The sequence below is a fragment of the Gambusia affinis genome, linkage group LG02, assembly GCF_019740435.1.
Source record: "Gambusia affinis linkage group LG02, SWU_Gaff_1.0, whole genome shotgun sequence".
Classification (NCBI taxonomy): Eukaryota; Metazoa; Chordata; class Actinopteri; order Cyprinodontiformes; family Poeciliidae; genus Gambusia; species Gambusia affinis.
Window position 1 is genome coordinate 220,617 of NC_057869.1, and position 14,199 is coordinate 234,815.

General features: G+C 44.9%; 3 protein-coding genes across 8 annotated transcripts in view; 1 reads left to right on the forward strand and 2 right to left on the reverse strand.

The window, feature by feature from the left end:
* The window catches only part of vps13c (vacuolar protein sorting 13 homolog C), a 57,520-nt gene extending 55,967 nt beyond the window's left edge, over positions 1-1,553 (reverse strand). For all 6 annotated transcript variants that reach the window (XR_006369305.1, XM_044102632.1, XM_044102619.1 and 3 more), the window contains exons 1-2: positions 1,423-1,553; positions 37-80 (exon numbers count right to left, since the gene is read on the reverse strand). Coding sequence is in view for 5 of the 6 variants with exons in the window: in XM_044102632.1 (XP_043958567.1) it covers positions 37-80; positions 1,423-1,522 (144 nt within the window). In the remaining variant the exon portion in view is untranslated. The remainder of the gene's footprint in view (positions 1-36; positions 81-1,422) is intronic.
* A 3,600-nt stretch (positions 1,554-5,153) lies between these two features.
* LOC122823230 (agouti related neuropeptide) lies at positions 5,154-8,353 on the forward strand. Its single transcript, XM_044102642.1, has 4 exons — positions 5,154-6,718; positions 7,616-7,758; positions 7,913-8,010; positions 8,100-8,353. The coding sequence occupies exons 2-4, from the start codon at positions 7,620-7,622 to the stop codon at positions 8,286-8,288; spliced, it is 426 nt and encodes a 141-aa protein (XP_043958577.1). The 5' UTR covers positions 5,154-6,718; positions 7,616-7,619; the 3' UTR covers positions 8,289-8,353.
* Positions 8,354-10,970: 2,617 nt separating this feature from the next.
* On the reverse strand, positions 10,971-13,427 carry LOC122823237 (chymotrypsin A-like). Its single transcript, XM_044102655.1, has 7 exons — positions 13,337-13,427; positions 13,041-13,144; positions 12,322-12,401; positions 12,176-12,254; positions 11,924-12,104; positions 11,274-11,407; positions 10,971-11,191 (listed from the first exon to the last, which is right to left on the reverse strand). Exons 1-7 carry the CDS (start codon positions 13,386-13,388, stop codon positions 11,030-11,032), a joined length of 792 nt encoding a protein of 263 aa, XP_043958590.1. The 5' UTR covers positions 13,389-13,427; the 3' UTR covers positions 10,971-11,029.
* Positions 13,428-14,199: the final 772 nt, after the last annotated feature.

Below are 14,199 nucleotides of genomic sequence, written 5' to 3' on the forward strand. Positions count from 1 at the left end.
AAAGCAGCCTCCAGGAAGCAGGACCAGAAGACTTACCAGAGCGTTTTCCTTCACCCTCAGGTTCTCCAGAACTACATTTCCTGCAGAAACACAGAGAACGGAATCAGCCAGGTTCTGGTCTCAACAACAAGCATCAGCAACTGAAGACCGGCAGCAACTGAAGACCGGCAGCAACTGAAGACCAGCAGCAACTGAAGACCAGCAGCAACTGAAGACCAGCAGCAACTGCAGCGTCTACAATGCCAGGGTGGGAAAACGTCAGCAGTGACCTCAGAACAGTAACTGTTGCTGCCCTTGAACCTGAGGAAGGTCAAAGGTCATCTCCAGACCATCTGGAGTCTATTATCTTCCAGAGAGGAAAACTTCCTAGAAGTCCCAGCAGATTCAGAGGTCAAAGGTCAGAGCATGAAGCTCTGAGAAATGAGCAGTAACCCCAGAGCTCCACCTCAGACTGTAAAAGCCTTCTTTAGCAGGTTAAAGGTTAAAGGCCTTATTTGGTAATGAAGCCCAGCACCATGTCTGAAGACCTCAAACCAGCTGTAAAGCACAGTGGTGGAGGGTAATGATGTGGGTCCAGTCAGGCAGAAACCAGCACAGTGCCACCTCCAGCTGGGTCAGCCCCATTTACAGACCTTTGGACCCTCAGCCAGGACTTCATAATGAATGAATGAATGGATGAACGAATGAACATTATTAATCCCAGAGGGAAAACAAACACTTCAGAGGAAGGCACCCCCCCCCGCCCCCCACACACACACACACACACGCTGAGGGGGTAATCATCAGTTATTTTTATCAGCATTAAATTGGACAAATTAACATAATAAAGTGTGTGTGGTGTGCGTGTGCCGATAAGCTGCACTATGACCCGTTGCAGACTGTAACATGAACGTGCTCCACCCAGATCTGATCCGGGATCAGTCGGTCCACCTGTACAGGTGCATGAAGTTGGTGGGGGTCACTAGTTTTTGTTTCCCAGCTGATCCTTTAAACTCCATGAAGCTCAGTGGAGGCAGGTTTTCAGTCCAGACTTCTGTCCAATAACAGCGGATTTAATGAAACCCAGTTCTTACCGGAAGTTACACCTGAAAACCCGGTTCTGTTCGGGTCCAGGTTGGTCTTTGTTGATCAAACTTTAATTCGGGGTACATTTGAGTTGCTGTCAGTAAATATGATCAACAATCCGTTCACGCATAGTGGTAGAGTCGCTGTCGTTTCCGGGATTAACAGGCGATCTGCTCAATAAAGTTTAGATTCCAGCAGAAATACGAGGATCTGTGTTTTAAATTAAAGCCGAATTAAAGGCTGGATCATAGTACAACAAACAACCATCTGCCTGTGTTATTAATACCATGGCGAATGCATGCAGTGAATACTAATGTTAACGTGTTTCTCTGTTAGCTGTGAGCTAGCAGGACTCACCTCCCCAGATCCCGATCTTCAACTGAGACTTGTCCAGGTTCTCCACGTAGTCCCCGATGAACCTGTTCAGGAGGTCGCTGACCAGAGACTCGAACACCATGGCTGGAAACTGCTGACGGACCCGCCGAGGGTCGCGGGCTGCCTGCACCTGACTTCCGGGCTGCGAAGATCGACTCAATCTGGGATCTACAGGCGCTGTCTGCAGGTGTGTGTGTCTGTAGAGAGAGAGGCTGGTCAGTCAGGTGACGGTGAGTCAGGAGATACTGGGAGGATGTCCGCCATGTTTCTCACATGTTATTAACTCATAAATAGAAACGATTCATTTCAATCTGCACTCCACTGTACTACGGAAGCCTGGAGCTGCCAAAAATACTCTGCCGTCACAATGGAGAAACTTTAATTTTTCAATGAATATAATATCATTGACATATTTATCATACGCTAACAAAAACTTTCATGTTGCCACAATATAATATTCATATTGTAATAGCATGATCAACAAACAAAAACGTTATGAAGTTTTCACCTTTTTACGGCATTTTTATTTGGTCCGTTTGATGATGATGATGATGATGATGAATACTTTATTAATCCCCAAGGGGAAATTCAAGGTCCCAGCAGCTTAAGACATTACACACAACATACACTACAGTTCACACAATATATTACAAAAATACAAGATTACTAAATTAACACAATTATCAGATCAACATTACTAAGAGCTAAAAATACTAAAAAACACTAAAATCCTAAGAGCTAAATTTAAATTTAAAGCAGTTGCCAGAATGGAGGAGTGCATGTTGACTTCTAATGTAGCCGACAGAGTCAGTCAGAGTCCATCAGTCTGTATGATACTATAAGGAGTGTGGAGGTGAAGTCTGCTGTGTCGATGGACTAAGCAGAGAAGTCCACTTCTCCCCTGCCCTTCAGTGAAGCATTGTACAGTAATATGGCCCTTGGTACAAAGTCTCCAGCTGATCAGACTCTTCTGCTGCATGATGGTACTGTGGAGTGGATGACAGTCGTTGTCCATGATGTTGAGTAACTTATTCAGGGTCCTTTTATCTGATATTGACATAATGCAGTCCAGTTCAGACCCCACTACAGAGCCGGCTTTCCTTACCAGCCTGTCTAGTCGTCCAGCATCCCTCTTCTTAATGCTTCCTCCCCAGCATGTCACAGCATAGAAGAGGACGCTGGCAACGACAGACTGGTAGACCATCCAGAGGAGCTTGCTGCAGACATTGAAGGACCTCAGCCTCCTCAGGAAGTACTGCCTGCTCTGCCCCTTCTTGTAGAGTGCATCAATATTACCTGACCAATCCAGTTTATTGTCCAGATGTACTCCCAGGTACTTGTAAGTTTTCACCACCTCCACCTTGACCCCCTCGATGGTGACTGGCAACAGGGCAGACTTGGATCTCCTGAAGTCCACCACCATCTCCTTGGTATTGGTTGTGTTGAGTTGCAGGTAGTTGAGTCTGCACCATTGCACAAAGTCCTCCACCAGGTTCCTGTATTCCTCCTCCTTCCCATCCCTGACACACCCCACAATTGCAGTGTCATCTGAGAACTTCTGCATGTGGCATGACTCTGTGTTGTAGCAGAGGTCAGATGTGTACAGGGTGAACAGGACAGGGGAAAACACTGTTCCCTGTGGTGCTCCTGTGCTGCTGATAACAGTGTCAGAAAGACAGTCCTTCAGTCTGACACACTGTGGCCGCTCCGTCAGATAGTCTGCAATCCAGGATACCAGGTGAGCATCCACCCCCATCTGCAGGAGCTTGTCACTCAATCTGGATGGTTGGATGGTGTTAAAAGCACTGGTCCAAGTGCTTTGAAAATAACTGAAAATGTGTGAAACTCTGAAGATCCTGTAAAACACCAAGCTCGCCGCAGAGCCTGGCAGTGGCAGCATCATGCCTTCGGGCCTCAGTGGAGCTGGAGGGAACCGTGAAACTCCTCGGTAACTAAAGACACTTTGGCTCCCAGAGCAGATCCTGCTCCACTCAGGGAAGCCTGCAAAACCACCCCAGATCATAATACCTCCACCACTGTGCTGTTTCTGGTTTCATCCATCTTGGTCCAAGGTCTTCTGTCTGGTCTGGTCTCTCCAGAGGACACTGTCCCAGAAGTCTCGTCTCTGCTAACTTCAGTGTGGCGGCCATATTGTTTCTGGAGAGAACAGCTTTTCTCATTCAGCCGTTCCAGACTTTATTATTATTTATTTTTTTATCAGGTTTATGACTTTTGGCCCGCTGACCTCTTCCTGTTACTATGGCGACAGTCCAGCCACTTCTAACAGGAAGTGAACCAAGTAAACATGTGCATTAAGCTGGTTTCCATAATCAATCAGCGGTCTGATTAAACCTGCGCTGCCTGCAGCTCCAGCGTCTCGCCTCATCTGTTCTGAGTGCAGCTGTGATGTCATCACATGTCACTCTTCAGAGAATCGGCGCCATGTTTGCAGATAGCAACTAATGAGCTGCAGGAAGCAGCAGATTGGCAGTAATGGAGGGAGCAGCCAAGCTAATGTTCTCCAATCACAGCAACAGAGAGAGAGATTACTGGCTCTAATGAGCGCGCTCAGTCCGAACCGCCGTCCTCACAACACCAGATCAGCTGACAGGACGAGATGTGACTCCTCACAATGAAGCACATTCACATCCCCACATGTTTTCACCCAGAAACAGAGCAGATGAGAAACAAGAACCGCGTTCTGGTCCAAACTGACATGAACCGATTCCTGGGTTTAGAAGCTGGACTGGATACAAATCCTGGGTTCTTTTCGGTCAGAGAAGAAAGTAAAGCCAGATTTCATCAGCTGCATCACATGGAAAAGCAAAACTCAAGCAGCAGCTTCACCAGTTCTAGATTTGGCTGATATGAACTGGATCAGAACTCTAGAACTCTGGACCAGAACTCATCCCTTCATCTGTTCTCATCAACATTTTCTAAATGGTTTTTAATGATCTCACTGACTGGCAGCCATTTATTATTATTGATATTTATTGGCATTATTACCAAACAGCTGAAGCCATTTACCCCTAAAACAGCCCAGATTATCCAGAATCCAGAATCTGGACCATCCGGCTGGTTCTGAAGAGTCCCAACCGAATTTTGAATTGAAAACTGACATTTTGGTTTTTGCTTTGCGGTCAGTTTGAGTCCCATCAACTATATTTTGTTCTGCTTGTCAAACCGTTTTTCTTATTATTATTATTTCCTTTCAGATCTCCCAGATCTTCCCAACTTCTATGCAGCACAAGTCTAGAAGAAACTTTCAGAAAACTGCAAAACAGCTGAAACCCTGAGTATCTTTAAATCTGACACAAGCTGGTTAGAGCTGATTCATGAGAACTGGAATGTCGTTCATTTCAGCTCCTTCTAGTTTGCTGCTGTGACGTTTTATGTTTTCATAATTCATCCGACTTCTCTTTCAGCGTTTCTACCTGTTCTTGACTGTCTTCATGTCTGGAAATCTTTTTAGTTTTGTTAAGTGATTCTAGCATGAACAGCAGATTGTTAAAAATAACTTGATTTGATTTCAAAATGCATTCATCCGTCTGTCTGTCTGTCTGTGTCAGAAATATACAGAAATGTAAAATAATTCCTGTACATTTATGCAGACACATCTCATTATTCAATTTAAAAGCTAACAATGAAAGTTGTGAACACCAACCATGAACGCTCATATGAAAGCTAACAGTGAAAGCTAACCATTAAAAGCTAACTGTGAAAGCTAACAGTGAAAGCTAACTGTGAAAGCTAACAGTGAAAGCTAACCATTAAAGCTAACTGTGAAAGCTAACAGTGAAAGCTAACCATTAAAGCTAACTGTGAAAGCTAACATTGAAAGCTAATTGTGAAGGCTAACCATGAATGGTAAAATGATAAACGGACTGAACTTTTCCAGACATTTTGACCACTCAAATCGCTTTACACTAGAGTCACATTCACCCTCACAAACACATACCCATTCATACACCGATACACAATTTGGGGTTAAGTACCTTGCCCAGAGGTACATCGACATGTGGCAGGAGGAAGCTGGAATCGAACCTACAACCATAAAACAGGGGAGCCCAAACATTTTGAGACCAAGATCTACTTTTTCTGTCACCAGCCGGCTGAGATCTACCTCATGACACAAAGACATAAAAATAGTAAATGAAACTCTATTGACTTATTTTATATGCAAATATCCATCAGTTATAGCAGAAAAATTAAAGTGATTGCAAACCTGATGCAGTTTCTTCCTCAGTGAGATTCTGACACTGGGAACAGGTTACTGGTTTCTCACAGTCTGGAACTGGTTGGAAATCTGAGGCCAGCAGGTATCAATCAGTTCTGGTAGATCTCAACTTTGGTTTGATGACCTCAAGATAAGAAATTTCAGACTGAAAGAGCAGCGCTAAGTTAAAAGCACATCTTCTGATGTCAGGATATTTTCCCTCCAACTCCTGCTCTGCTAGTCACTCGGTCTTTGAGCCGCCATTTTTTATGGAACCGAAAAGCACAGAATTGTGCGACATCTTGTTGAAACAATAATGATATTATTATTTTTGTTGGGTCATTCACTTGAACAAGTTTTGTTGATTTTTTCAATTCTTTAATAACATTACAAACATTTTGCATCTTAGTGAATATTTTTGATAATCGCATCAGAAGAAGACCTGCTGGTTTCAGCCTCTTGGTGGCGTTACTGCCAAGATCGACTCAAAACCTTCTGTGATCGACGGATCATCGTGATCGACTTGTTGAGCACCCTGCCATAAAAGCTAACAATGAAAGCTAACCACAATTTCCTGACAAGGAAGACCCTCATGATTTGGGGATTTGGGGGTTTCAGTGTTTGGGGGTTTGGGTAGATGTTGGGTTGCTGCTCATGTTGACATTAAGCACTTTATTTCTTGTGGCTTTCTTGTTATAATCTTCTGATTGGTTTATTTTAGTTTCCATCAAAGCACGAAGCAGCTCTGGTCTCACCTCAGCACATCTGGTTCTGACTCTTCAAGCCAGACAGAACCGAGCCTGGACCCGTTCCTCTGCTGGACCAGTTCTGTTGCTGAAGTCCTAGTAAAATTCCTCTCATTTAGCCAACTGAGAAGAATAACGGAAGGCTTTTTATACAGCTGAAGAAATCATCTCAACTTGTGTCAGGAATGTTTAACACTTTGTGACGATTCAAAGGGCGACGCCCCCTGCTGGTCATGTGACCTCTTCCTGTTGATTGGCTTTAAATCACCTTCAGCTCCTCCAGAGACAGAAACGCAACGGCCGCCTCAGCCAGAAGGTGAGTTTGTCTTTCTCTTTTCTGTTGGGATCCACTGAGTTATGATGATGATGATGATGATGATGATGATGATGATGATGATGATGATGATGAAGATGATGATGATGATCAGGTCAAAAACTGAAAGAAAATGTTGCTTCAATTATATTTTTTCCAAATTACTATTCTTGCTGGTATTTAAGATAAAGAATTTATTGATTCTCCACAGTGATCATTTTAGTAATCCAATAATAACAATAACAATAATAATAATAATAATAATAATAATAATAATAATAATAATAATAATAATAACAATAATAATAATAATAACAATAATAATAATATTAATAATAATAATATTAATAATAATAATAATGTAGAAATATCCATCAGAATAAAGCAAAATTTATCTGCAAAAACAGAGAAAAGTAAAATAGAATAAACTGATGAATCTGCTGTGCGATTGAAATAAAGAAAAATACAATAATTAAAATCTTTTTAATCTGTGAAAAAAAAATTATAGTAATCATAAAAAGGGAAAATATTGTTGTATAAATGAACAAATTTTCTACTATAACAGGAGAAGTATTGCCTTTTATTTTATTATTAAACTAGGCAAATGATGAATAAATGTAATAAGTTTTAAGTCCTTCTTTCCATAATTTTACAAATAAAAACTATATTATTACCTATAACCATCGTCTGATCATGACTGAAAAGCTGCTGATCAAAAGATTATTGATGTAAGTCGGAAGGTTTCATTTTTCATCTTTGTTGAAACAAAAGATTTAAAGTTTCCAGTTTGGCTCCAGAACCTTTCTCCTGTTTCCTCCTTTCAGAAGCTCTTGTTGGAGCAGCCGAGGATTGTGGGAGTTGTAGTGCAGTTTTTCTTCTTCTTGTGTTTGGTGACGGCAGCAGGATGTTCGGCTTGCTGCTGCTCTGCTGCGCCTCCTCCGGTCTGCTGCGGCCAGCCGGCTCCCTGGTCCACGGAGGAGTCCGGCTGGACGACGGCCCAGCGGTCGCCGTCCGCCCCGACGCCGCCTACCTGGCTGACATTGGTCAGTGACAGATGTCCAATCAGAGAGCTCTAATCCCCCTGCCCCCAAAATTACTGATGTTCATGGTTCCAGTTTCAACCTGGAGCTTTGTAGAGCAGATTGGTGTAGAAAACATCTAATCAGATGGGGTGTTTTCTCCTTTCTGTGTCTGTAGATAGAGGCCACGCTCCCAGCCCTCTTCAAGATGGCAGCCTCCTTCCTGTGGACTCAGAGGAAGACCGCTTGCTGATGGAGGCGGGCTCCAACAATGAGGTGCAGGACTGTCCTCTACAGCAGGTCTGCAGCTATTTGTAATTTTGCACCCAGTTGACCCAACTATGGGTGTTTCCCTTGTCCTGCAGGACTTGTCTGCGCTGCAGCTGCAAGGCAGAGCCGTGCGTTCCCCTCGCCGCTGCATCCCTCACCAGCAGTTCTGTCTGGGTTACTCGCTACCCTGCTGCGACCCCTGTGACACCTGCTACTGCCGCTTCTACAACGCCATCTGCTACTGCCGCCCGGTGGGCCACACCTGCCCACAGAGACCCACCTGAACCAGAGACCCACCAGAACCAGAGACCCACCAGAACTGGAAACCCACCAGAACCAGAAACCCACCAGAACCAGAGACCCACCTGAACCAGAGACCCACCAGAACCAGAAACCCACCAGAACCAGACCCACCAGAACCAGAGACCCACCAGAACCAGAGACCCACCAGAACCAGAGACCCACCTGAACCAGACCCACCAGAACTGGAAACCCACCAGAACCAGAGACCCACCAGAACCAGAAACCCACCAGAACCAGAGACCCACCTGAACCAGACCCACCAGAACCAGAGACCCACCAGAACCAGAGACCCACCAGAACCAGAGACCCACCAGAACCAGAAACCCACCAGAACCAGAAACCCACCAGAACCAGAGACCCACCAGAACCAGAGACCCACCAGAACCAGAGACCCACCAGAACCAGAAACCCACCAGAACCAGAGACCCACCAGAACCAGAGACCCACCAGAACCAGACCCACCAGAACCAGAAACCCACCAGAACCACATATGCAGTTTGCTCCGGTTTGTAATAAAGAGTTAATGTTTGATCATCTGCCACATTTTCATCATTAATTTTCTGCTTCTTGTCGACATCTTGAGTCCAAACTCACTAAACACAAAACAAAACAAAAAATTAATTTAAATTTATACGAAGAATTTACAGAAAATGTTTTTGTTCAGTCTAATTATGGATTTCTGTTGACATGAAATTATGACAAAATGTTGGTACTAATGAATGAATGAATGAATGAATGAATGAATGAATGAATGAATGAATTTTATTAATGTCTGGTGGGGGGTTGACATTCCAAACACATAAAGGATCTCGGTGTTTTGGCTGTTTTTCAGTTTTCTAGAAGTTTGTTCCAGATATGTGGTGCATAGAAGCTGAATGCTACTTCCCCATGTTTGGTTCTGGTTCTGATGCAGAGCAGAACCAGAACATTTAAGTGAACCTGCATCTATGTTTGCCTCAAGTTACCTACCAAAACTTTCTCCAGTTGAACAGAAATAAAAATGAGGATATTAGAAAACACAAAGACTGACATGAATCTTCAGTAAATCATGAAACTTTTAAAGCAAAATTTACATTATTTAAAATGTCTTTATTATGATAACCTGACATAAACCAAGAATCATCATCTGTCATAAATGTGTCATAACAGTTATCCATCCATCCATCCATCCATCCATCTTCTTCCTCTTATCCTGGTCGGGTCGTGGGGTCAGCAGCTTCAGAAGGGAGGCCCAGTCTTCCCTCTCCAGTCTCTTCTTCCAGCTCCTCCAGGAATCCCAAGGCGTTCCCAGGAATCCCAAGGCGTTCCCAGGAATCCCAAGGCGTTCCCAGGAATCTCAAGGCGTTCCCAGGCCAGCAGAGAGACATCGTCCCTCCAGAGTGTCCTGGGTTTCCCCTCCTCCTGGTGGGACATGAACTCCTCACCAGGGAGGCGTCCAGGAGGCATCCTGACCAGATGCTCCTCAACTGGACCCTCTCGATGTGAAGGAGCAGCAGCTCTACTCTGAGTCCCTCCTGGATGACTGAGCTTCTCTCTCTAAGGGAGAGCCCAGCCACCCTACAGAGAAAACCCATTTCGGCCGCTTGTATCCGTGATCTCGTTCTTTCGGTCATGACCCAAAGCTCATGACCATAGATGAGGGTGGGAACGTAGATCGACCGGTAAATCGAGAGCTTCGCTTTTTGGCTCAGCTCTCTCTTCACCACAACGGACCGGTACAGCGCCCGCTTGACGGCAGACGCTGCGTCAATCCGCCTGTCGATCTCCTGCTCCCTTCTTCCCCATTCGTGAACAAGATCCCAAGATACTTGAACTCCTCCACTTGGGGCAGGACACCCCCCCTGACCCGGAGAAGGCACTCTACCCTTGTCCGGTTCAAGACCATGGCCTCAGATTTGGAGGCACTGATCCTCACCCCAGCCGACCAAAATATATAGAAAATCCACATCCTCACAATGGAGTAGAAAAGTTTTTATCCTTTACTGGCCAATGGTAGCGGTAGTGAAAGTGGAGATGAGGACGATGAAGAACCTGTGATCACTGAGTGGGGAACACTGGCCCCACCTCACTGCAGCCAGAAATATCAACATGCAATGATCCACCTTGCACGTAAAAAAATAGATACATTTGCACATTTGCACACAAGATAGACTTAATTTTTATAAGTCTGAAAGAGAAGACACTGTACTTGTTTTGTCCTAGTTCTGAGGAAAAAGGGTGGCCATTAATATTCAATATCTTATTGAAGGGCCTTTCAATTATAAAGTTATGGTGGTGACTAAATAGTTTTTCTGTCATTTTAGTTTAATAAAGTTAGGCTGAATCATTTTGCATAAAATTCAAACGTTTCTCTGGGTCATATTTGTTATAAGGTCATTGGTGCCGCACACCGATTGGAGTAACGGACTGATGTCGAACCCAAGCACCCTCCATTTTAGTTTTCTTACATAGAATGGAAAGAGTTGCTACATTAACGTGAATAATATGTCTTAATATCTTATTGGTTGAATGTTTCTTTAAGAAGAAATGCTGTAATATCTTCTGTTTGGAGGTAAATGTGTTTGAATTTAGCTTTATTTATTATGACTGATTGGTTTCACATGAACTCAATGAGAGATGAAGATGAGGGTCTGCAGGAGAAGAAGACATGGCTGCAGGTCTGGTCAGTTTCTATGTTTTATTGAAGATCAGGGTAGAAGTGGAGGCTGACCGCTGAGCACGCTCAGTTGGCAGCGACGGTTTGGTCGACCCAGGCGCGCAGCTCGGTGACACGGGCGTAGACGCCTGGAGTGCTGGTGTTGCAGGTGCTGCTACCCCAGGACACGATGCCCACCAGAGTCCAGGCTCCGTTCTTCTCACAGACCAGAGGACCTCCAGAGTCACCCTGAGGAAGGAAACCCAGCAGGCTGATGAAAACCGGGAGGTCAAACTGGAAGAACAGAACCGGGTCAGAACTAAACTCCCACCATGCAGGAGGAGGCTCCGGCCGCTCCGGCGCAGATCATCAGGTTGGTGATCTTGCTGCCCCAATAACTGCTGCAGTTAGCATTGGTGAGGAGGGGCAGAGCGGCCTGCTGCAGCAGGGCGGGGGTGTTAGCGGCTGCAACACACACAACAGTTACTAGAATGTTCATGTGACACAAGAACAAGGGCTCCATCTGCTGGCAGAGCAGCAAAGTCTCAGGATGTTAAAGGTTGTCCTGTTTTCTCTTGAACAGCTTCCTGTGCAGCAGAATAACATCCGTTATGGTTATATGTGCTCAGATGATGAGATTATCCTCCTTTCTCCCTTTAATGGTAATCAAGATAGCTGAATGTGTTATTTTAGTTTTACATGTTAAGAATTTGTGCTTGGAAATTTTTCCTGTAGCATTTGTAAGCAGATTGTTCTTCCTAGTTTTTATCTTTGGTGATATTTGACAGAAGAACCAAAAAAGGTTCTGATCTGAACAATCTAATACATTTAAATCAATTCAGTTGAAAAAAAAGCAACATGTGGTCACATGACTCCCGTGCTGGATGCAGGGTTAGAGTCCTCTCCATTTAACTCGTGTTGGTTAGAAACTGGTGAAGCACCTCAGGGAGCCAGAGCTTTGTGAGCGTCAGCAGCTGTTACCGTTGTAGCGGGTCAGACCCCAGCCAGAGGTCACACACATCATGCCTCCAGGGAAGTTATCGGAGGACTCAGCCAGGCACACGGGGGAAACCCGCATGTTGAGCTGGGCGGGGCTGGACAGCTTGATCAGGGTGATGTCGTTATTGATGGTGTAGCTGTTGTACTGGGGGTGTCTGAACACCTGGTGGGAAGTGACAGGTTAGGAGTGGCAGGTTAAAGGTCAGAGGATGTGATGTGAAGGGTCTCACTTACCTTGCTCGGAGAAATCACCTGGATGCTCTCTGCGTTGGAGGAGCGGTCGTGCTCTCCGAGGACCACGCGGTGGCCGGTCCTGCAACACACCAACAGTTTGATCCCTTCTTCTTTGGTAAAGCAGACCTCAGGTGTGTGACGCTTACCTGACATTGCAGTGAGCAGCCGTCACCACCCAGTTCTCGTTGATGAGAGAGCCTCCGCAGAAGTGGAAGCCAGTGTAATCCTGAAACAGAGGTCAGCCCCATTTTAACAGCTGTGCAAGTTGTAAGAACTCTGCAGCCTGACGTGAGGCTGCACAGGTCGGAGGTTAGCCCAGACACGCAGCGGATAAACTATGAGGAGGCGACGGCTGCACGTCAAGGTCGACGCTTGGCAGCAAAGAGCAGCCTGGTTGGTATTTTCCAGTCCTGTAAAAATCAGATGAATGCATTTCTCCTGACAGCAGCATGTTTGCATGTGTGGCGTCTCTTCCAGCCTAATGTCAGACCTGGACCTGCTGATGTCATGAGGTCGGTGATCAGTACGCGACAGGCTGGTGCAGAGCACACCAAGATGCATGGAAGAATCGCAAAGCAGGGTTAAACATTAGGAGCATGTAGTCTAAGAAAGATAAACTTTTATTCCTTGAGGTTGGAAAATGCAACATTTTTGTCGCCTCCATCCCTTTAATATTGGCTTCACATCCTCCAAAGTTCAGACATGATCACATCTCCATAGAGTTTAACTGGTGATCTGCAGGAGGGTGAGCTACCAGCAACGGTTATCGGTTAGAAAATATTTCTATATCGGAGATGGTTCCTAAGAAGGAGGAGAGCATCCCTGAAGTTAACAGAATAAAGCATCTTTGTTTGTGGGAGTTTACCTGAAGTGACACCTGCCAGGGCCAGGAGTGAGGCACAGCCTCCTCACCGTTCACAATACGGGCGTAACCGGTGATGACGGGAGTGATGGCAGGTGAGCCGCAACCTGATGACATCATCATTACATCATTACCAACAACAATGAGAAACAAACTCCTGACATCTCAGGAGAACGACGTGTTTCCTCTCCCTTCGACCGAAGCCGGACGTCTTTCTAACTTCATGCAGCGTAGGCGGTCTGCAGAGCGCCTACGCTGCAGACCGCCTGAGCGACTCTGCTGATGAAGGCCGGTCTCACCGTAGGCGGCGCCGACGAAGGCAAGGCAGGAGAGGATCCACAGGAAGGCCATGGCTCGATCATGTCCACTCCCTTTGGACCCGCTGCTTTTATACAGCAGTGGAGCGACATGATTGGACGGGACAGCAGGGACATCTTATCAGAAGACAGTGGGAGTTTGGACAGGTGTGGGTATTTTTCCACCTGAAGAGGCAGGAACACGAAGGTCAGAATGGGACCAGAAGGCTGGAGGTTGAGTTAGGATTCAAATCAAACTGTTACTTCATCACCAAGTTCTGAATAAAATACCACCAAATAATTGGAGCTCAAAGCTTACGTTAAATTATATTAAAGCATCTTCTGTAGGAAGAATGATTCCTTCATAGAAGAACAACTTGTAAATTATTTACTGGTTTGGGTTGGTGGCAGATAAAAATAAGTACAATAATATAGATCAAATGTTACAAGAAACATTCAAATAAAACTTAAGTTAAACATACCTATGGCAACTAAACATACAGAAATCATTATCTTCAGGGAAATAAATTAACCATGAAAGGTTTTGGTTTGCTGGTGTCTTCAACTCCAGCAGAGTCAGTCACCCTGGAGAGGGGTAGGGTTAGGGTAAAGGGTAAAGGGTAAAGGTTAGGGGGAACCATCAAACTGCAGGGCAAAACCTTTTAAGGCATAAATAAAATAAGTTTCTAAAAGGAACCTTGAACCTGTTCTAGTTGGTCCAGAGGAGAGCCTTTAACTGCTTCATGTTGTACAGAAACTATTGCAAAGCTGAGTGATAAGAAAGGTTCTGAGATTACAGTTATAAACCTAAGAATTTTAACAAAATGGATTGAAAGTAGTTTTAGTTATAATCCGTTACAATTATA